We start from the raw sequence: 22,123 nt of genomic DNA, 5'->3' as shown, positions 1-22,123 counted from the left end.
AGAGAGTAGCCGCAGCTCACCACAACTAGAGAAAAGCCCACACAGCAACGAAGATGCAGCCCAGCCAAAAGTGTGTGATAATTAGTTGTAATTGTTATTATTCAAAATGACCAGTCTTGAAGTCACCACCAGCCCAAAGTGCCCCAGACCCTTTCCTGGTTGATAATGCATCAGAGTGTATCAATCCTGTTCACAGAGTTGGGGTTATTTGTCATGATTTCCTGGTTCTCACCAACCTTGAGTCTATGGGCCATTTTTCTGTCTGCTCAGTATCTGGAAGTTTCTTGTAATTCATCCTCATTGGCTTGGCTTTCTTTTCCTGGAGAAATTCAGTGTTATTTTTATGCTTGGAGAGTTCACTGTGTTCTCTACCTCCCAGTTTTGTTTTTTAGTTAGAAAACTACAGAGAAGTACAAAAAATAACATGACATAAGTTTGAAGCCCATCTTTAGAGATAAGTTTAAAGCCCATCTTTCCCTCAAGACAGCCACTCTGCTAAATTCAATGGGTAGCCTTCCGGTTTACACTTTTCTACTTTTACTACAACATACGGTATTGTCTTGAGTTTTTAAATCGTTGCAAATGATGTATCACCTGAAAGGAAGTTCCTTTCACTCAATATGGGTTTTGAAGTCTAATCATGTTTAAACCCACACCCAGCACCGTTCCAAGGACTAAGAATACAATTGACTAAAACCAACTCCTTTCCTCATGGGTTTTTATTCTGGAAGGGTGGGGAGGCAGACGTGGTGTGAATGGGCCACAATTCATTAATTTACTGGTGGCCACTGGCTTCCTGTTGCAAACAACATTCCAGAGCACATTTCTATGTGTCCCTTTGTACATGTGTCCTGTGTACACAGCTTGCAAACTCTTCTTAAAGGGTCTGACAGTACGTTTTTTAGACTTATGAGCCATATCCGCGGTCACAACTATTCGCTTCTGCCCTTCTTGAAAGGGAACCTACGTAAACAATATGTAAACAAATTATTTATTTTGGGCTGTGCTGGGTCTTCACTGCTGTGAGGGGGCTTTCTCTGGTTGCAGCGAGCAGGGGCTGCTCTCCAGGTGCAGTGCAGAGGCTTCTTGCTGCAGTGGCTACTCTGGCCTTGGACTGCAAGCCCTGGGTGTATAGGCTGCAATACTTGCAGTGTGTGGGCTCAGCAGTTGTGGCCTGTGGGCTCTAGAGCACAGACTCAGTAGTCGTGGCACCCGGGCTTAGTCGCCCTGCGACCTGTGGGATCTTCCCAGGCCAGTGATTGAATCCGTGTTCCCTGCATTGGCAAGCAGATTCTTAATCACTGGGCTACCAGGGAAGTCCTGAACAAATTATTTATGAACACTGGCTTTTCGTGATTTTTACATGTGATAAAATATTCTTTTGATTTTTATCCAGCCATTTAAAAAAATGTAACACTCATTCTCAACTTGGGGTGTACATATCTCAGCCCACAGGCCAAGTCTGCAGCAAAGGCATTACTCCAGAGCCTGTATAAAGACTTTCTGGGGCTTCCCTGGCAGTCCCGTGGTTAGGACTCAGTGCATCCACTGGGGCACAGGTTTGATCCCTAGTTGGGGAACTAAGATCCCCATGTGGTGCGTGTTGTAGCCAAAAATAAAGGGGGGTGGGTGGGTGGGAAGTGCTCCAAGCCCAGTTCCAGATGAAAACAGGAAGTGTGAGTGGAAGCTATCCACCCGCTCTGGCTATTGAGAAATAACTGGGAAAGCCCTGAGGAAGCTGGAAGAGTGAATAACAGCTGGGGGTCTCTGGGGCCAGGCCCTTTGAGAGATCGTTTCAGTCTGGCTCAGCCCACATGTATCAGAACCAGTAACTATCTCTCTGCCTGGTCTTTACTCTCTCACGGGTGGGGCTGAAACCTGGACTGAGCTATCATCCAAAAAGTACATCTCTCTGAATAGGAAGGCAGTGCAGTAAGAATGACAGGGGCTCAGGAAGGGTGGCCACAAATCCTGCCCCTGATTTGTTCTGTGATCTTGGGCCTTTCCCTTCTCTGAAGCCAACCGTTGTCTATAATGGAGATTATGCACACTTGGTTGACAGGATGAAAGACGAACGTGTCATGGAAGATGCCTGGCATGTAAGAGGTGTCCTGTAACTGTCAGCCAGCATTCACCCAGATTCTCTCTGTGTGGGATGGAGGCCAGAACACCTCCCTGGCCAGACAGTCCCACTTTCTCTGGAAGCAGCCCACCCTATCCTTCAACACCTCCGGTAGTTAGAACACTCTCCTCTTGAGCTGAAAATTGACTGGCCGTGGCTTCCACTCCCTATCCCACTTCTGGTCCCTGAAACCATGCAGCAACCCTCTCCTCTTTGCCAGACAAAACTGCCAGTTTGCGGACATTCCTGGTGGGCCGGTGGTTAAGACTGTGTTTCAGGTTCAATCCCTGGTCTGGGAACTAAGGTGCCGCATGGCACAGCCCCTTCACCAAAAACCATTTTTTTTTTTAAAGAAAAGTCTGCTTTTTTTCAAATCAACATCTTGAGTCCTTTCACCATTCTGGCCACCCTTGTTAGAATTAGCATTTTCTGAGCCCAACATCTGAAACACCTGCATTGTAAGTGAAAATTAAAGTTTGGGTCCAGAGCTGGCCTGGTCACAGGTGAGGAAGGCAAAACGCAGAGATTCAACAGTTAAGAGCTGAAGACTCGGGCACAGGGCAGACCTTGGCTCTGCTATTTGGGGGCAAGTCATTTAACCTCTTCAAGATCAGATTCATCTTCTGTAAAGGGGGAGATCTTTCTGGTAACTTTGTCATAAGGCTTATTAAAACAGTGCATTTGCCAATGTGCAGGAAGTGCTCCTTGGACTGCAAAGAAATCAAACCAGTCAATCCTAAAGGAAATCAACCCTGAATATTCATTGGAAGGACTGATGCTGATGCTCCAATACTTTGGCCACCTGATGCAAAGAGCCGCCTTACTGGAAAAGACCCTGATGCTGAAAACACTGGGGGCAGGGGAAGAGGGTGCCAGAGGATGAGATGGTTGGATGGCATCATGGACTCAATGCACAAGAATTTAAGCAAACTCCAGGAGACTGCAGAGGACAGGGAAGCCCGCTGTGCAGCAGTCCATGGGGTTACAAAGAGTCTGACCTGATTTAGCGACAATAACAACGGGGACTGCCCAACACATTATCTGTGGTGGGCTGTGTACTCTGGAGGTTCTTAAGGCGAGGGAGAGGAGGCATGACTGTGAGAACTCTTGCCCTGCCTCTCAACAGTTCTGCTAAATTCACCCCTCTCTTCCCATGAAGGTGGGCATAGAACTGGGCTTAATCAGTTGCCTGGCCTAAGGTAGAGTCGGGGCCAGGGCTGTCCAGCATGGCCAGGACCAGAGGCAGGACGTGAATTGATTCATAGTTGTTGGCCCTGCCAGCTGTGACCACCAGGGGGCACCTCCACCCCAGAGATGGCCTGGACCAGTCAGACACACCCACTCCTCTTCCCAAGACTGTTATGGCACCTGGGGGGGTTAACTGGGAGGGAAAGTGATAGTCTCAGATGCAGTTGGCCACACTGCCCCAGGCAGGCCTCATGGCCTGTGGAAAACACTCAGACCCGACGCAGAGGTCTGGGTTATAACTCTGACTCTGCTATCCATGACCTTGGGCGAGCCTCTTCACTCACTGACCCAGTTCACCATGTTGGAACAGACGCCCAAGTTCTCCCAGCCTGGACAGTGCGTGGTTCTTGGGTTTGAGGCCAGGTGGTTTCTTCTTTCTCACCCCAGCCCTTCTCCCCTCAGGGCAGCACACACTCGCCCGCTGGCAGTGAACCCCGCCAGGGAAGCCACCTGTCCCAGACCCTCAACTCCAAAGCGCTGAGGCACTAGCAGGGGGTGAGGGTTGGGGGCGGTCAGTGCAAGAGGAGGAGGAGGGACAAGGTCAGGGGGCCCAAGAGCCTCGAAGGGTCTTGCTTCATCCGGGACAGACATCCGGTTTCCTCTGGTCCCTGCCAGGATTCCGGGGGCAAAGGGATGAGTCATGGGGGGATTGGGGAGTTCCCAGCTAATCAGTTCAGGATGGAGTCCAGGATGATGCCCATCAGAGTGTGGGGTGGGGACAGGCGGCCAGATCCCAACGTCCCTACCTCAGGCCTCTGGCCCCTCAAGAGGGCAGAGAGGCGATTTCTATCGCCTGGGACTTGGGGGGATAGAAATGAGGCAACTAGTTTCTTCTTTCTCCAAATTGGGGGCCTGGGGAGCAGGTGGCTTAAGGATCCCGAGAGAGAGCGGCTTAATGGGGCTGACCCAGGAGATATGCCAGGGGAGGGAGGGACGGAGGAGGGCCCCAGGCCTGCCTCTTCCTTGAGGTTCAACCAGACTCCAGCCTCCCGGGCTTTTATCATTAGCTCAGTTTGGTTCAGAGGTTCAGTTCAAACACTCTGGGGCAATTCAGACCTGGGTGGGGCTGAGGGGAGGAAGGGAGTTTGAGAGGGGCAAGACGTCAAAGAAGAATCAGAGATTCCACAATTTCACAAAACTTTCGCAAACACTTTTTTTTTGGTCCCAACCCCCCTGCATTGTCCTGGACAACAAATTTGCATAAAACTTGGGAAGCTATTACTAAGCGTTAGTCGCAGCACCAGGTAATTTCCTCCCAGACCTCCATGGGCTTGAATATAAAGGCCCCAGGAGCTGGTCCCTGACAGAACCCAGAACCTACAGCCCCACCCAGACCCTTGGCTGAGCCTTCTGCCCAGAGCCCCATGAAGCTGATGGGTGAGTGTCTGGGTCCTGGGAGGGGAGAGCTGCGGCAGCAGCGGGCAGGGGTGCCTGGGCTTCCAGAAAGGTCTGCACTTCTCCTGAGCCCCCATCTGCTCTCAGTCCTGCAGCTGCTCCTCTGGCACAGTGCGCTCTGGACGGTGCACGAAGCCACCCCCCTTGGCCCTGCCCGATCCCTGCCCCAGAGCTTCCTGCTCAAGTGCTTAGAGCAAGTGAGGAAAATCCAGGCTGATGGCGCCGAGCTGCAGGAGAGGCTGGTGAGTGAGGGAGGCCAGCGTGGGGACTGGGAGGGGACAGATGCTCCAGCAGGGCAGGGAGGGAAGGAGGCACACGGGGGCGCTGAGGAAGAGAGCGGGGCTGAAGGCAGCGTGGGAAAGGGCAGCAGGAAGGAACGCGTGGTGAGAGAAGACACTGGGGGAAAAGGAGAATCAGGAGAGGCCCAGCCCGGAGGGCGGCTGGCAAGGAACTGGGGAAAGAGCCTCTAGGTGACAGTGCTGGGAAGGGTTGGCTGGGAGCTTGGATGGAAGAAGGGGGCTGAGAAGCCTGGCAGGAGGGCTGGGGAGGCAGAGATGTGGAGGTGGAGAGGTGGGGGCGCTTGGGGAGGAGGAGGAGGAGGAGCTGGCCCCTCACCCAGCATCCTTCCCACCGCAGTGTGCCGCCCACAAGCTGTGCCACCCGGAGGAGCTGATGCTGCTCAGGCACTCTCTGGGCATCCCCCAGGCTCCCCTAAGCAGCTGCTCCAGCCAGTCCCTGCAGCTGGTGAGTGTCCCAAGGGGAGAAGGGAGATGAGGGGGCGGGAGGGCAGACTGACCTGGAAGGCTCCCCAGTTCTCTAGGCTCCACGCAGGGACCCTAAGGGGAGCACCCCAGGTGGCGTCCCCTGACTCTCCCACCTGACCCCCCAGACGAGCTGCCTGAACCAACTACACGGCGGCCTCTTTCTCTACCAGGGCCTCCTGCAGGCCCTGGCGGGCATCTCCCCAGAGCTGGCCCCCACCTTGGACACACTGCAGCTGGACGTCACTGACTTTGCCACGAACATCTGGCTGCAGGTGAGTCTCCTGGGGAGCAGCAGGCTTTAAGGGCCACAACTGAGCTGGTCCCCAAAGGTGGTGCTGCAAGCCTGGGGCCCTGGAGTTCTAGGGCTGAACCAAGTCCCTGGACCTGGTTCTTGTCCTGGCTCCACTGTGAACCCTGGACCTTCCACAGCCCATCAGCCCCTGGCCTTCCTTTCCTGTGCCAACACGCCCTGACTGCTGACCTCATCCTCCCCCACAGATGGAGGACCTGGGGGCGGCCCCCGCTGTGCAGCCCACCCAGGGCGCCATGCCGACCTTCACTTCAGCCTTCCAACGCAGAGCAGGAGGGGTCCTGGTTGCTTCCCAGCTGCATCGTTTCCTGGAGCTGGCATACCGTGGCCTGCGCTACCTTGCTGAGCCCTGAGCACAGCGCTTCCCCTCTCATGTATTTATCTCTGTATTTAATATTTATGCTTATTTAAACCTAATATTTAAAGACAGGGAAGCACAGAAAGGAGCCCCAGGCTCCTGGGTCCTTCCTTTCACCCCCATGTGGGGAAAACTCTCCGTCTTGCATACTGGGATTGGGAGGGAGTTGGTAAATACCAAGTATTACTTCTTGTGGCTGCTCCAGGCTTGGCTCCGCGGTGGGTTCTGGGGAGAGCTGCAGTGAACCCCTACCCTGAGGATGCCCACCTCGGGGCCCTTGGAAGCATCGGGAAGTCTCCCAAGTGGGAGATGAGACAGCTCTGTTTAATATTTAAACAGCAGTGTTCCCCAACTGGGTCCTTGCCCCCTGGCTCCGGCCCTGCATTCGGGCATGAAGCCCAGCAGAGGCAGCTGGAGTGGGATGCTTGACTCTGGGGTCCCACAAATTTGCTGGGGAAACTTCGTCAAGACTTTTTTCAAGCACATTTTGACTCCTCGTGTGGGGAGCCCAGGCATCAGTGACGCCTCTTGTTTTTCTGGATGCACTAGAGACGCCATGAGGGTCATGACCTTGCTCCACCCTACCGGGGTTAGGGTCAGGATTCTGACTCTCTTTTGGGCTGGGCAGATGGTCGTATGTCTCTGCCTTGCTGGGTGAGACTGGGAAATGGAAAGGAAAGATGAGGGAGCTTGTGTGACGGGGTGTGAGAGAACACTCAACTGTTCACTTTCCACCCCGGCCCCCACTTTCTCCCTGTAGCCAAACTTCACAATAATAAAGTGTTTGTCTCCAGTAAATGGCCTTCCTCCTTCTTGAGTCCAGCTGGTGCCTGGCCAGGGGTTGCGGGTGGGGAGTTGAATGGCGGGCGAGGCCCAAGGGAGGGAAGAGGAGGTGCGGTCATTCCTTGGCACCCACTTGGTACAGACGCCAGGCCGGGTGCTGGGGCGCAGCGGTAATGAGGCAGGCGTGGTCCCTGCCCTCACGGAGCCACGGCCTAGCGGGTGAACAGGAAGCAGATGGGTCAGCGGTACCGGGAGAGGAGAGAGTGAGCTGGGGGCACTCAACAGTCCAGACGCAGATGGACGTGGGCCTGACGCAAGGGAAGATTTAGTATTCGCTTCAGTCTACCACCTTCCATAAACTTTCACCCTCCTGTGCTCACAGCTGCCCATAAAGATAGGATTATGAAGGGCCTTTTATAGACCAGGGAGCTGAGGTCAGGGTGACAGCTTGGATCCAACCCCAAATTCCAGGCTCTGCACTTCTCTCCCTCATTGAGCTCTGCTTCTGACCTGGCGGGGAGCCCGCAGCCTGAACTCACATCTGGGGAGAATGGAGGGGCCGCTTCACAGCACAGGTCCGAGGCAAACCTCTTGGCCAAGGACGCACATGTGCTTCTGGGCTGCTGCCAGCAGACCCAGGACACCCAGACAGCCAACCAGTCCCCGGGTCCCCTCCCAAGATTCCCATCCTTGGCTCGAGTCACCTCCCACTCCCCTTCCCCACTGGGTCCTCAGAAGCAGAGTCGGGCTGAGAGGGCTAGAATCCCCAGCTGTGCAGCTCAGGGTGCCCTCCCCCCGTGGTTGGTCCTGAAGAAGCCAGGGCTTGGAGATGTGTGACACAGGCAAGGAAGGGTTAAACAGAGCTCCTGCCCTCATCCCCCGTGGTCCCTCAGCCCCCCTCACCCCTCATCCCCCAAGTCAGTCCTCCTCCGGAGAGGAAACTCCGGGCCAGTGAGACTCTGGGTGGGGCTTGGAAGGGCTGGGAAACATCAGAACGAACAAGACACCCTACCCCGGCACCAGAGGGGCCTCAGCCAAAACCTCTCCCTTTGCAGAGTCAATCAGACTTTGCAAGCAGGGGGAGGCAGCTGGCAGGTATGAGGAAGGGAAGCTGCTCCTGTGCCCTGCCCTGCCCCTACCAAGTGGACAAACACGGGAAGCTGAGCCCAGCCCTCCCATGAACTCCTCGCCTGCCTCCTCTACCACCAGACTGCACGGGGCCAAGGAGAAGACAGTGCTCTCCACCCACGCCAGACACGGGCACCGATGGCTATAAAGGGATCCATGAAGCCTTTATTTACAACTGAGAAGAGGCAAACACACCTCATGTAATAAAATATATATACATATATATACACACACACACACACCCCCACACCCATAAAGCTCCTCGGAGGCAAATCCACTCTTGGAAGGCAACAAGCAGGCGGGTGGGGGTGAGGTGGGGGGTGTTGAAGCGAGCCTGCTCTGAGTGAAGGAAGCAGGCTGCTCATGCACAGAAGGTACTGGCAGTGGGGACAGGAAATTATGAAAGAAACTGGGAGCCGTCTTAGAGGTCAGAAGTCAGGAGCAGGGGAAAGATCTGGAAACTGACCAGGGGAGGTTACGTCATGTGCATGTGAGCAACGATGGCTCATCGTTCTGCACGTTCCCTTCCGAGGCGCACAGGGCTGGAACCCTCCTGCCAGCCCCCGTGGCCACGCCAAGCCCCTCAGAGGGCGGCGATGGCTTTGGCGGCCACCTGGCGGCCCAAGGGCAGGCTGAGGTCCGTGATGGCCAGAACTACCTTGGGGCTGGACATGGCCGACACCTTCACCAGTTCCGATACCTGTCAGACAGACAGCTGCTGAGCCGGGCGGTGATGGGCGCGACGCCTGGGGGAACAAGCCCCTTCCCACTGGCCACTGGACCCTGAGCTCTCCTGAGACTTGCTGACCCGCTCTGAGCTGGACAGGGGCCGGCTGGGCCGGGAGCGGGGGGCACTCACGGTGGTGAAGGGCATGAACTGCAGGATGCTGCCTCGGCTGCCCTGCTCCAGGCAGTCCACACACTCTTCCATGAACCACTGCACGAACTGTGTGTGGGGGCCGGCGGTCCGAGAGCCCAGGATGGAGGAAATGAGCAGGAACAGGTTGGCTATGTGGAAAAGAGGGGGGGAAGGAGAAGACTCCCATGAGAAGGGCTTGGGAAGCGGCCAGATTCTGGAAGAAGAAAGAAGTGCCAAGGGTGTCCCCAAAACGGGTACATCAAAAAGAAAAAGTACTTAAGAAAGCTGAGGGCGAGCCAGAGGACTCGATGGGGCTGGGGCACAGGAGAGCTGGCGCTCAGGGAAGATGGGCCAGAGGCGAGGAAGGGAATGAGGCAGAGGACACGAGGTTCGGGAACCGGGGTGGGAGGCCTCACCCAGAACTCGGTTCAGTGGATCTCTCATGTTGACTGTGTGGAGCTGGGAGGCCGACAGGGAGCTGCTCATGGACCGGTCGGCTGTGGGGACAAATGAGGGAGCATAGAGGAAATGGCCTCTTGTAATCAAAACCACTGTCCCAGGGGAAGCTCTCACCCCTCAGGAGTGGAGGGCCCACCCAGAGAAGGTCCTTGGGTCCAGTTACATGGGCCCCAAATACAGACACTGGCACAAGCAGATAAGAAAGAAGAACTAATGTTAGGTCAGCACCACCAGGCACCAATCTGCAGGCTGTACACAGGTGAAACCGATAAATCCTCACATCTCCGTTTTACAGACAAAGAAGCAGAGGCTAAGATTTGCTAATTAACTAGCCAAGAGTCACTAGCCCAGTAACTAGCCAAGGGGTCTGTGCATGGCAGACCCTTCACCTTTCCTCTCCTTAAGCACACTGGTCCCCTAATCCCTTAAGGCCCCAGAGAACCCCCAGCCTCAGGAGAAACCTCTGGAAACAGGAAAAACTAAATGCCACAGAAGACCCCTTGGCAGGGAGGCATGACGACATCTAGGGAAGCAGGTGGGGGAGGGCTGTTCTCCTGACAGGAAGAGTGGGGAGCAGTCCAGCCCCAGCCCAGGCTGCTCCAGGCCTCAGGGCCCATTTCAGGGGAAGGAAGGTCAGGGCTGAGTCAAGGGCACAGTCTGTGCCTGAGGCAGTGAACTCACTGGGGCGAGAGGTGGGGAGGGGTCAGCTGTGCACCCTGGGCTGGGCTGGGATCTGGGTAGGAGAGTGCCAACCCTGAGGGAGAGATCACAGCAGCCTCCAGCGTCTCCAGGGTGCGAAACTGAGCAGCCGGAGGGGGCAGAGTGGGGCAAACGCCCACCACGCCCCCTTGGGCCAGCCAGAGGGATGCTGGGGCAGAGCAGAGAGCCTCTCTGCAGGCATGAGCTCCCGGAAAGGAAGCGGCCACCTGGCCCTGTCCACACACTCACTGGGACTCGAAAGGATATTTGCATCTTCCTCATTGGAGCTCAGCAGGCGCATCAGCTTCGAGGGCTGCATGTCGTCCAAGGGGAAGAGGCTGATGTAATCCTGGGGGCAGAGGAGTCACGTCACCACCTCTGCACTCCGACATCTCCCAGGATGAGGAAGGTGGCTGGAACTCAGCTAGGAGTCAAGTCCCCACAGGCCGCAGGCAGTATCTCCGGGGGGGGACCTTCCCTCTTGCCACCCTCCCACCACCCTAGGGAGAGACCCTCCCACACAGTCACCCAACACAGTGGCCCAGGGGCAGGGGCCATACCTGGCTGCCTGTGCCCAGGAAGGTGCCTCTTAAAAGAAAGGCTCAGCATATGTATGTGGGCAAGGGAATGGGAAGGGGTGCCCTCATACCTCAATGTCTTCCCGATGTCTCTTCTTTTGGCGGGAGGATGCCTGCCCCTTGTGGGAGGAGTACGAACTCAGGGCACACCAGACGGCCAGCCTGGCAAAGGGGTCCAGGAGATGGGGGGAAAATCAAAGGGGGCTTCTGTGCCCGCTGACCAGGCCCCACCCGACAGGGCTTCCCCACAGTCCAGCTTCCAGGGTGGGGCCCAGGCGGGGCGCCCAACACCAGGCTGGGGGACTGGAGGCTCCGCACGGAACCCTACTTGGCGAGAGCGGTGCCAGGGGGGTCCATGAGGCTGTGCCACTTGGAAGAGTCAGTGAGCAGGCCTGGCAGGATGTGGCCCAGCAGGACCAGGGTCACCTGCTGCATGTCCAGACAGAAGATGGAGTACAGCAGCTCCACTGCCCGCAGTGTGTACTCCTTCCGTGTCTCCTTCAACAGCTCCTGGGGGGCAGGGAGGGGGACCCAGGAGCTGAGGACCCGCAACACGGGGCAATGACATCCCACAGCTCCCTCAGAGCCCAGGAGCGCCCCAGGCGAGGACTGGCCTCTGGAGCCCAAGGAACCTTCTCGAGCCGGGATTCGCCAGGCTGGGGGGTGGGGAGCCAGACAAGCAGACCTAGCTCAGTCCCATCAGGCCTGTCTCTGGCAGTCTGAGGGTGCCTGCTCCCACGGCCCTCCCCCAGCACTCCCGTACCTTAATCAGGTTGTTGCAGAACCAGTAGACGCCACCCATGTGCAGCAGGGTGTCAAAGATGTGGATGGAGCGGCTGTCCACCCATCCCTTCTCCAGCACCTTAGCAAATATGTCCGTGAGCACCTCCTTGATGGGCCGCTTGGGGGGCAGCAGGTTCCAGTAGGGCATGGTGTCCATGCCCGTGGACGGGAACTTAATCTGCGTGGCGGTCTGCTGCAGCACGTCCGCACACATGTGCTCCAGGATGGAGCTCATGATCACCACCCTGCGGCGGAGGGGGAGAGGGCCGGCGGTGCAGGTTCAGCGGCCAGGGTGAGAGTCGGGGCGGAAACATCCAGGCCCCACTCCTCCCAGGATTAGGGTTACGGAACCACGAACCGCGGAGTCAGCCCCATTCTGTGCTGAGGGAGGGAGGGGACAAGAGGAAGTTGCAAACCCCGAGCAGACGTGACCCCGCCAGCCCTGTGCCAGCACCGAGCCTATGGGGGGTCGGTGGGGCACTTCCCTCTCAGGTCATTTCAGCAACACATTCATACTTTTTCTCTCTCAGTCTCTCCCTCCAATTTCCCCCACCTTCCAGGCCCAGGCCTGCCAATCCTCTGGCGTCAATATTGATAAATACAATCACTTCCCTCGGCTGAGGGGGATTCCCCACCCGGCCTTGGCTTCCTCCCAAAGTAAACTGTTACTTCCAGGACAGGGGCCCAAGGGCTGCCCCACAAAACTCTTCCCGGCCCTTGGTAGCTGGGCAAATATAAGTACATCCAGGAATTTCCTCATGACAGGAGTCCCTGATGGTGAATGCAGGCCTGGGCCTGAGAGCTAACCGTTCAGGGAACACTGCGTGGCTCTGGGAAAGTCACCATGACTTTCGTAGCCACTTTTCCCACCTGCAGGATGGAGCCACAGATTTCCCAGACAGCAGTGAGGGTGCTCAGAATTAATTATATCAAAGAAAACAGTCCCTGATTTGTGGGAGGAGGATGAGGAAGGAGGGCAGGAACAGAGAAGGAGGCAGGGGAAAAGACCCTCCAGATCTCATGTCAGCTGTGTTTCCATTTTTTCCCTTAAAAGACATTCTGACGGCTACCTTGTGGGTCATCACTCATAACTTAAGGTTTGGTGCAAGCCCACATTCGTAACAGCACTAGTCACAACAGCCAAGAAGTGGAAGAAACCCACGTGTCCATCAGCTGAGCCACAGATGAGCAAAATACAACATATACATACAATGGAATGTCATCCAGCCTTAAAAAAGCAAGAAAGTCCTGACACGTGCCATGATGTGGCTGAACTTTGAGGAACATTACACAAAGTGAGATATGCCCACCACCAAAAGGTAAACAGGATATGATTCCACTTATACGGGGGATCTAAAGCAGTCAAATGCACAGAAACAGAAGCTAGGATGGTGGTTGCCAGGTGCTTGGGGAAGGACAGGAAGGGGTGGTGTATAATGGGTCCAGGGGCTGGGGAGGGAGAGGAAGGGGTGGTGTTGGTCCAGGCTCAGAGTTACAAGATGAAAGCTTCTAGAGATGCTTCTCAACAACGTGAATATACGTAACACACCACTGAACCGTACCCTGGACCTGGTGGTACAGTGGAGAATCCATCCACCAGTACAGGGGACATGGGTTCGATCCTTGGGCTGGAAGATTCCACATGTCTCAGCGTAAGAAAGCCTGTGCGCCACAGCTACTGAAGCCTACAGACTCTAGGGCCTGAGAGTCACAACTGCTGAGCCCAAGCGCCCTTCATAGCCCGCACTCCACAACGAGCGGCCACCACGTTGAGAAGCCCATGCACTGCAATGAAGAGTAGTCCCAGCTCACCACAACTAGAGAAAGCCCATGTGCAGCAAAAAAGGCTCAGCAGAGTCACAAAAAAATAAAAATGAGCTGTTATCTTAAAAATGGCTAAGGTGGTAAATTTTAGATTATGTATTTTTTTTACCACAATGTTTTAAAAAAGCTTACTGGATGAGTACACAAACACACACCCCCTGAACTCAACATAGCTGAAGTTGCTAGGGAGGTTTTTCAAGTCTCTGAAAAGTCCAGGGAAGAAAAAGTCACAGAAGATGGGGGTGGGGGCAGGGTAGGGAGGCGGTGGACAGGCCCACAGCCTGTACACTATAGAGGGGCTCTACAGCTCCTAGAGAGGGACAGAGCTAAGACAAGCCCTGATCCCACCAGCGAGTCCCCCAGCACTCAAGCTCTCTGAGGGCAGGAATCCTGGCCGTTTGGGGTTTGGAGTTCGGCACACACACAGCAGATGCTGGATTATAAACACGCCCGGCACGAAGACACACACAAGCACTGCTGAGTCAGTGAGTGAAGATGTGATTGAGAAAGTGAGTGAGCAGGCGAGCGGCATGTTTGGGGAGGTATGAGCAGAGGGGGAACTTCCCTGGTGGTGCAGTGGTTAAGAATGCACCTGCCAGCGCAGGGGACACGGGTTTGATCCCTAGTGTACGGGATTCCACATGTCGTGAGTGGCTAAGCCCGTGCGTGCCACAGGAGACGCCACCGCGGTGAGAAGCCCTCACACCGTAACTAGAGAGTGTGCCTGCTCGCCGCCACTAGAGAAAGCCCGTGCGCCGCAACGAAGACCCAATTTATTTAGTGTAGCCTAAATCAATAAAGAAATGATTTTTCAAAAGAGGGAGAGAAAAGAGGAGGAAGAGTGGTTACTGGAGGGGCTGACTTCTCACAACAGACCTGCAGAGTTCAAGAAGGGACGGCATGGGCCACTGACCTCTCATTGTAGAACTGCAGGGTGTTCTCGCTGTACAGCGGCCCTGCCAGCTGGCGGATCATCTGCAGCGACTTCTCACGCTCGTCCAGTCCCAGCATCCGCACGTGGGCCACGAGCCAAGCCACAGCGCACACGGCCAGACTGCATACCTTCCCCTTGATATTATCTGTGATTTTCTGGGCGAGGGAAAAAGAGTGACTGGGGCCTCTCGCCCCGTCCCTGGCCATCACTTGAGGCCATCCCCGGCCTCCGTGAGCAACTCAGCAGAGCAGTGGGGTCTGGGGCCACGTCCACGCCTCTTTTCACCACAACTTTGATTTCCCTAAAGTCACCTGGTGAGAGGGGGTAGCTACGACTATGACTACAGGGGAGGTCAATGCCCACACACACAGGCTCCTGGAGGAAGGGTCGTTTTGTTTTTATGAAATGTAAACTATTAAAGACTGGCTGTGCCTTAGGGAAGAGGGAAGGCTGCTGAAAAGGGGGGCTACCTGGATGGACTCAAAGGCCAGCACCCCATTCTCCCAGGCGTTGAGGATTTCCAGGATGGCCGCTGAAATGTTGAGACAGGCTTCATGCCACTTCATCTGCCTACACGGGGGTGGGGGCAGGAGAAAACATCACCACAGGGCGGGGGGCGGGCGTGGGCTGGGCTGAGGGAGGGGTCAAAGCCTGCCCCCACCACCACCCAGGGAGCAGGCGCCCAGCCACTGACACGAGCTTTATCTCTGAGGAGTTGTTGAGCAGAGCCACCAGGGACTCTACTTTGGTGGAGTCGGGCCGGAAGCAAGGGTGATCGGGGTTCAGGATTTTGCCCTCCTCGGGCATGCATGTCTGCATCCAGGTCTCAAAGAAGAACACCTCCCCTCCTGTATTCGACTCGGACAGGATCACCTGAGAAAGGGGTGGGGGCGCAGCAGCCTGGACCTTGTGTCCTGCCCACTGGTCTCCCCTTCCCAGCCTGAAGAACTGGAGACTAACTGGTCTAAGGGAGAAAGACAGGGGCTCTGCTGCCACCTGGTGGTGCGTGTGGCACTCAGGACACGACAAGGGAGCATCTACTGACTCGGGGTGCTGGCACCTGATTTTCTGCCACCAGAACTAACTGGCCTGGGACACAGACAGGGGGCAGGGGTGAGGTGTGAAAAGTTATTGGTTGTTTATGTTTCCTTTGTATCCACTTGGTGCCCCAATCCTGACCACTCCCCCTCACTCACCTCTGAGCCATAGGTTTGGGCCACGTGGCACAGCATGAGGAAGGAGATGTCAAAGAGCAAGGCTCGAACCGAGGCCGCCTTGGCTGTGAAGGATGAGAAGGCTGACCCCGCGGCCTCAGGCACGGGCCCGAAGGCCTTGGCTGGGTTGCCAGGGGCTCGGGAACTACTTCAAGGAAGGTCAGGGAACGAGTGGCTCCTTCAAAGCTCTGAGGCTCAGAATCCTTTTCTTGAGTTTCAATTGGAACATCATCCCTTCCTTGGAACCAAAGACTCCTAAACCCTCCTTCCCCCACAACACCTGACCAAATCATTATGCTGATGGAGAGAGATAGACGGTGGTCTGGGAAGAATGCTTTTCCCAGCATGACCCTCTTTTGAGGCTCCCCAAAAGCTCCAGTCATCCCCAGGGGAGCACACAGCCTCCCCAGGATGAGCAAAGGCATCCTCTTCCTCCCCTGTTCTCTCCCCCTGCATCCCTTCTTCAGCGCCCCCGGGTCTGCAGTGTGCAGAGCTGACTTACTGCTCTCTTCGCTGCGGTGTGTCGTGAATTCGTTCAAACTGTGGAAGGAATGGAGACAGGTGGCATCAACCAGGGTGAGGGCTGAGGAGAGGCTAGGGTCGGGGGCTCTGCCCACTCAGAGGCGATCACTGGAGTCTGAATTGTGGGTTCAACTTAAAAGGAACACCACTGCTACAGAGACAAGAACTCTTTCTATTTTTAAAAGATTCCAAGCCCTAGAGCACTGCTTGCTGAATGGAGCCATGTTCTATACATCAAATTCCAGGTCAATCCAAAAGGTCAGCAGAATGTGAGAGCTCCTTATTATTAAGTGGGTATGAAAGGAATCTCTCCCCATCACTGTTCAACACCTCGACGCCTCACGAAACACCTCCTCTGCACCAGCCTTGGCTGAAAAGCAAAACACTCTTCACTTCAGAAAACCATCCCTTCCCCAGTCTCCGGCTAGGATGCTCTGCCCTGGCATCTCTGGGGAGACCTTGCCCTTCTTCTGCCCTCTCCTCCTTCGGACATGCCTCCCAGACCCTGGTCAGGGGCTCGACCTTCCTTACTTGATGAATTTCCGGGCGAAAGACTTCAGCTTTCCAGTGGCAGCGGCAGCAGCCAGCAGCAAGTCCAGGCTCTTCCCAGACAGCATGTGGCCCAGGACACCCAGCAGCCCCTCCGGGGACTTGGAGTGGTCTGCATCCATCGTCTGGGGACGAGACAGGACACTGGTCCTGGAGAACACTGAACTTCCCAGATGCAGCCTAGCCGCAGTTTCTTTCTCTGCCTGTCTCCATTCTATGGGAGACCACGACCTGCAATTTACCCTACCACCGACTCCAAGCTGGAAATCTGTTCCTTGAATCCTCTGCTCTCAGATCCACCCTTCTCAACTAGACTGGGGTGAGGGCAGTGGGGTCAGTGTGAGCCAGACTGGGGTCTCTCTGCTGGGAGACTCGGCACTGTTTACACATAAGCAAGCAAAGCAGCCACCACAGCGCCAGGCTGACTGGCGATGCTCAACACACACTCGTTTCCAGGACACTTCCCTCACCTTACCCCTTTCTCAGCTTCCAAAGAAAATAGAAGAGAGAGAGGTCTGGGGCCTGCTTACTCATCTGGCAGTAGAGGGAACCTGGAAAGAGGGAAGGGCTGACCCTGGTGGCCAGGGATGGGCGAGCTCACTTTCAGGATGTTGGTGACTGTGGGCTCCGCGCGGAGGATCAGCCCGGGGTTGGGCTGGATGTTGGCATTTTCATCTGACTTCAGCTGAGGGGCGTGCTCCCGATCTGCTTTGCTGTAGCCAGGACCAGTTGGTCCAGAGAAGGTAAGAGGAACAGAGATGAATTCCTGACACATACCCTAGTCCAGTCCAGAAGCAAAGGAGGATGAGAGTTAAAACCCTAACAGTGCAAAACCCTGGTCTGCAGAAATCAGTGTCTCTTGTCCCTGGCAACCCTTGGCATGGTTCCTGTCACCCACACTCAAACTCTAGACCGGAGAGAAAAGGCACCCAGCGGCCCAGGCTGGACACGAGGCGGGTGGTCAAGGGGCCCTTGGGCCAGCCCAGGGAGTTCCCACTTACCGCTTGGCCATGAGGTTGTTCATACTGGCCTCAGACAGAAGGCCCTGCTTGCTACATTCTTGCAGTAGGAAATTTGTACAGTCACAGCTGTGAGGGAAAAAAACGATGGGGGATGGGATACAACATCCCTGGGGCATGCTGCAGGGATTACTGGGCAGCGGGGCTGGGAAATGAGGCCCTGCCAGACATCCTCCTTTGTTTAGGAGGAAGAACACTGTGAGCGCCTGAGGGAAGGCAGAGGGGCTCGGGCACTCAGCAACCATGGAGTGGCTGCCTCCTGCCCCTGCCAAGGGGAGCGAACAAGCAGACGGTCCCCTGGCACTGACGGGCACAAAGGGCAGGGGGAGAGCCAGAACTCCTTCCAGTAGAGCCAGGCGAGCGGGGGCCTCGTACTTGCAGCGCTGGTCGGCTTTGTCCAGCAACGGTGTGAGCTTCAGCAGGAACTCGAAAGCTGTATTGACATCCTCAGTGAAGTCCTGCCAGAGTCAAGTAAAGCCAGAGATTGCCACCTGGCTTCCAGGCCCTCCGTTCCGCCCACGGCCTGCACTGTAGGCTCACAAGGACACACTGCTGGGTACAGTAGCCAACAAGTCGGCTGTGGCCACCACGGCTTCCAGCGACCACATGGGAATAGTATGGGGCATCAGTGTCCTGCACCCTGGCCCTGGGACTCCGGCCCTGGGCATCTCGGGCACCCTCGCCTCCAGCGCGGCCTGGCTGCCTTCTGTGCGTGGATGCACAGAAGCTCAGGGAAGGCCCCGCCTCCAGCCCGCCTCCAGCCCGCCTCCTCACAAGAACGCACTGCTGCCTAGCTCGGGCCCTGCGACCCTTCCCTGGCCCTTTTCTCAGAGCAGAACCAAGGATTCACCTGTTCCCATGCCCACTCCCCATCTCTTCTTTTTTATTTGATTGCGCCAGGTCTTACATGCAGCACATGGGATTTTTAGTGGTGCATGCAAACTCTTAGTTACAGCACATGGGATCTAGTTCCCTGACTGGGGACTGAACCCGGGCCCCCTGCATTGGAAGTGTGGAATCTCACCTGCTGGACAACCAGGGAAGTTCCACCATCTCATTTCTTTAACTCACCTTGTCCCCATGGGAGTATTTCTTCAACTTCACCAAAACCTGTGGAATCTGGAGGGTGAGGCGGGAGAAAAACAGGAAGCTCAATCTCCTCTCTCTCTCACCCAGAACGAAAGGCACACTCCCTCAGTCCCCCTGCTCTGGGTGGAGACAAGGCCGCTCCTGCCCTGGGAGTGACAGCATTCTAAGAGCCAGATCAGACATGCCAGCGCTCAGCCTCAGAGCCTGGGAGCCTCGCTTCCACGGCTCAATGAGGAAGTGCCCTTTGTGAGAGTGGGCTCCCAGAGCTGCCCCACGCCAACCTGGCTGAGGACTGCTCTCATGGCACCTGTGTGCCAAGACACAGAAGAGGCCTGCGAAGCGGGCAGAAGAGCCTTGGGGCTTTTGGATAATGGGGACCTGGCAAACTAGGGATGAAGCTGGAGGGGAGAAACCTGGGGCAAAGGTCCAGGGGGTTGCCGACCCTCCTGAGAACCATCCCAACACTGGCTCTCTGTGGCTCCCATAGCCCAGGTACCTTGAGGAAGGTGAAAGCTGTCCACTTGAGCTCCCCTGTGCCCTCAGGAGACTCGATGAGCCCCACAAAGCAGGCTTTCCAGATCTCCAGAACGAACAGCGGGGTGGGGATATGCTGTGGGAAGACCCAAGGGTGAGGAAGAAGAGGGTGCCCATCCCACTCCAGTCTCCTGACCCTTGGGGATCCGGCAGGTCAGAGCCAGGCAGCATAGATACCTCCCTGACTCCTGAGCGAGAGCCAGGGACAGCAGGTGAAATGGCAGAGCCATTCCACCGGACAGAACCACCACGATGGGGATCCATGATCTGCCACAAAGCAGGAGAAACCCTGTATCTCCCAGGGAAGACCAGAAGACTCCTCCCTCCTGCCCGCCATGGCCAGCTCGCTGTGGGGACAGAGAACCCACCCCGGCCTCCCACCTGCATGCGTTTCACCATCATCAGCTGCTCCACCAGGGGCTGCGTCTCGCCGGTCAAGTTCATGGTGCCCTCGAGCAGGACCACCGCGTGGACTGTGGGGAAGCCAGTCTTGTGCAGCTGCTCAGAGTGCACGGACAGCATGGTGGGGATGCTGAGGGGACAGAGTGCAGGGGGCAAGGCGGTGAGGGCAGAGGGGTGGGGGCCGGGGCCACGTCTGCCCTCCCACCCCAAAGGCCTTCCCTCCCTCCCTTCCCCAGGGTCACCTCAAGCACGGGTACCTCCTAATGAGCGTGCCACACTGCTCAGCCTGGCTCCGGAGCTGGTGGTTGCTGAGATTGGCCAGGATCTCTCCAAGCTTCAAAAGACAATGCTCGATGGCCGTCCAGGAGGCTGGCAGAGAGAAGGAAATGCGGAGGAGGATGGGAAGCTGAGGAGAGGGAGAGACTGGCCCCAAACCCCAGGGCCCACAGAACCACATGGGGAGGCTTCCCCTAAGGATGGCATGGAGGCTGGGGACCTGAGGGCAGCATGCACTGTTTCCAGAAGGGGGGTGAGCACTAATGATGAAACCACTAGAAACGATTCCCAGAGGCCCGACTTCTAGGGGTCACCCGCAGCTGACTTCAGAGACTAGGCACGACAGAACACAGGCAGTGACGGAGAGAGGCCCAGTGGGCTTGGAGTCCAGTGGCCGGAACAAGAAGGTGACCCTGAGTCATTTCAAGAGCGGGCCAGCCTTGCAAGTGGCTACTGCTCTCCACCCCAGTCAAGCTGGAGTCCTAAACAGCCTCTGTGTTCAGCCGCTCCCTATCTGGGCCTTTGCTCTCGCTGGGCCCCTCCGAAAAGCCCCTCCACTCACCTCTGCCTCTCACACTCTCACTATCCTTTAAGTCACTGTTCGCCCCAGCTCCTTTAACAACTTACCCAACTGGTCCAACCCACTGATCTACTCCTAAATGCCTGAACTCATGATCTACACTGTATGGTTTAGCACTTAATTGTAAGTCATTTATCCTAGTTAACACTTCCAGGTCAAATGATGAATAATGGCACCAACTAGCCCATTAACCTCCATGTAGCATAGCGGGGGAAAAAAAGAAGAAAAAGATAAGACCTGAGAGCCAATAAAATTAAGTCAAAAATTCATTCATTTTTCAGCCAGTAAACATTCATCAAGTGCTCAAGATAGATAAGAAACCGTCCACAGAGCCCATTTTTTCATAGTGATCATCTTTCTGGACTTCTCACAGGCAATAAACCGTATTTTCAGAAGTGATAAATACACGAATCCTAGAACTAGTTCTACAACCAGGTCCTAAAGATCTATCTGGGTGTAACCCATTCCAGCACTCTCATTACAAAGAACAAGAATTCCTTCCGTGATCCCAAGCCTCATCAGCAAGACTGTGGTCTCTGGGCCCCATGTCCAGCAATACCCGTCTTCCCTCCCACCAGGTGATCTATCTGATCCCCAGGCTCTGGAGGGTTCCAGGGTTTAATATCTGCACTTGAGTTGAGAGGCAAATAGCACAACAGGCCCGACAGCAGACCGGTACTGCATTTAAAGGGATCTTTTCGGCAACACTCAAACACAAACGTCATTTGCTTTCAGAGGATGAGTACAAACACATGGAGACAAACACAAGGATGGATGGTGTGCTTGTCTTGTCCGCTCATTTTTTCCCATGTATACTAGACACTAACCTTGCTCCCCACTAGCAGGTAGGCTCGTTGAGGGCAGGGACCCTGCCACATGCTCCTTTGGTAGCCCCCCACCCCCCACCCCCAGCACCTGGCACAGTGCTGGGCATACAATAATGCTCAGTAAATACCTGTTGGTTGATTGGCTCGGGTGCCACCCTGCCCAAGTCCCTGGGATGTATGCAATGCTTATGGGGAGAAAAAAAAGGAAGTGGGATGATTTCAGATCCTCCTGGAAAAAAGTGGGATGGCATCCTGCCTCTCCCCTCTCAATTAAAGACCCGGCTATGGGAGTGATGGCGGGTGGGGCTCAAGGAACCAGGGACATACAGGCCTCCTCCAGTTTGGCGATATGGAGCAGGGCCCGGTTCTTGGTGCTGCTGAGAGTCTTCTCCAAGCGTTGCAGGCACATAGCAAGCTGCTTCTCTCCGGCCGCTGGGGTGCCAGCCTCCAGCCCCTCCCGGAGCCGCTCTGCAGAGGCTGCAGTACAGCGCAGCAGCCAGTGGAGGGCGCTGAGCAGGGCCCGACACAGCAGGATGCACTCCTCCGCTTTGCCGTGACAGCTACCAGGAAAGGATGCAAAATCTGTCTCCGCTCCAAAGGCTGAAATCCGACCCACACCCATGTTCCCCAGAGTGCCTGGCCCTCCCTTACTAGGGAAGAGACTTGGGAAGCTAGCAAAGTCCTGGGGAAGACTGCCCTGCCACTGGATAAGATTTCAAATGAGCTACTCCAAATAGAGCAGAGGCATTAGCCCTGAGAGTAAGTAGAAAAAGATGGGGATGGGTGGGTGCAGAAGAGCAAGCAGGGGACAAGTGTGGGAACCCACAGAGATGGTTTGAGCCTGCATGCCAGGAGCTTCTCCTTTAC

At 55.8% G+C, this 22,123-nt stretch overlaps 2 protein-coding genes and 1 non-coding gene across 16 annotated transcripts in view; 1 reads left to right on the top strand and 2 right to left on the bottom strand.

Moving 5' to 3' along the window:
* The first annotated feature begins 4,203 nt into the window (after nt 1-4,203).
* On the top strand, nt 4,204-6,995 carry CSF3 (colony stimulating factor 3). Of its 4 annotated transcripts, XM_086357826.1 has the most exons (5): nt 4,614-4,747; nt 4,853-5,007; nt 5,402-5,509; nt 5,655-5,801; nt 6,028-6,995. In XM_086357826.1, the coding sequence occupies exons 1-5, from the start codon at nt 4,735-4,737 to the stop codon at nt 6,190-6,192; spliced, it is 588 nt and encodes a 195-aa protein (XP_086213952.1). In that variant the 5' UTR covers nt 4,614-4,734; the 3' UTR covers nt 6,193-6,995. The 4 variants fall into 4 exon arrangements, with proteins under 4 accessions (XP_086213951.1, XP_086213953.1, XP_086213952.1 ...); XM_086357825.1 differs by having other exon boundaries at nt 4,204-5,007; XM_086357828.1 differs by lacking the exons at nt 4,614-4,747; nt 4,853-5,007 and adding an exon at nt 5,103-5,235.
* Nucleotides 6,996-8,251: 1,256 nt separating this feature from the next.
* The window catches only part of MED24 (mediator complex subunit 24), a 43,837-nt gene continuing 29,965 nt past the window's right edge, over nt 8,252-22,123 (bottom strand). For 4 of the 11 annotated variants that reach the window (XM_086357806.1, XM_086357807.1, XM_086357804.1 and 1 more), the window contains 22 exons: nt 21,584-21,816; nt 21,385-21,441; nt 19,816-19,942; nt 19,553-19,703; nt 19,134-19,247; nt 18,620-18,667; nt 17,924-18,006; nt 17,531-17,617; nt 17,131-17,242; nt 16,512-16,654; nt 15,961-15,998; nt 15,441-15,523; nt 14,939-15,117; nt 14,715-14,814; nt 14,224-14,399; nt 11,467-11,731; nt 11,032-11,213; nt 10,775-10,865; nt 10,375-10,474; nt 9,384-9,464; nt 8,968-9,116; nt 8,252-8,808 (listed from right to left, as the gene is read on the bottom strand). In XM_086357806.1, the coding sequence (XP_086213932.1) occupies nt 8,692-8,808; nt 8,968-9,116; nt 9,384-9,464; nt 10,375-10,474; nt 10,775-10,865; nt 11,032-11,213; nt 11,467-11,731; nt 14,224-14,399; nt 14,715-14,814; nt 14,939-15,117; nt 15,441-15,523; nt 15,961-15,998; nt 16,512-16,654; nt 17,131-17,242; nt 17,531-17,617; nt 17,924-18,006; nt 18,620-18,667; nt 19,134-19,247; nt 19,553-19,703; nt 19,816-19,942; nt 21,385-21,441; nt 21,584-21,816 (2,716 nt within the window). In that variant the 3' untranslated portion in view covers nt 8,252-8,691. The remainder of the gene's footprint in view (nt 8,809-8,967; nt 9,117-9,383; nt 9,465-10,374; nt 10,475-10,774; nt 10,866-11,031; nt 11,214-11,466; nt 11,732-14,223; nt 14,400-14,714; nt 14,815-14,938; nt 15,118-15,440; nt 15,524-15,960; nt 15,999-16,511; nt 16,655-17,130; nt 17,243-17,530; nt 17,618-17,923; nt 18,007-18,619; nt 18,668-19,133; nt 19,248-19,552; nt 19,704-19,815; nt 19,943-21,384; nt 21,442-21,583; nt 21,817-22,123) is intronic. The other 7 variants (XM_086357815.1, XM_086357813.1, XM_086357814.1 and 4 more) reach the window with 3 other exon arrangements.
* On the bottom strand, nt 15,603-15,706 carry LOC147351701 (small nucleolar RNA SNORD124). Its single transcript, XR_015148546.1, has one exon. It is a non-coding gene; the product is annotated as a small nucleolar RNA SNORD124 (small nucleolar RNA).

This window comes from Bos grunniens, chromosome 19 (assembly GCF_055505025.1).
Source record: "Bos grunniens cultivar Pamir isolate PY7600 chromosome 19, Bosgru_T2T1.0, whole genome shotgun sequence".
NCBI lineage: Eukaryota > Metazoa > Chordata > Mammalia > Artiodactyla > Bovidae > Bos > Bos grunniens.
The sequence above is the reverse complement of the archived record's forward strand: the minus strand, read 5'-3'. Positions and strand labels throughout refer to the sequence as shown.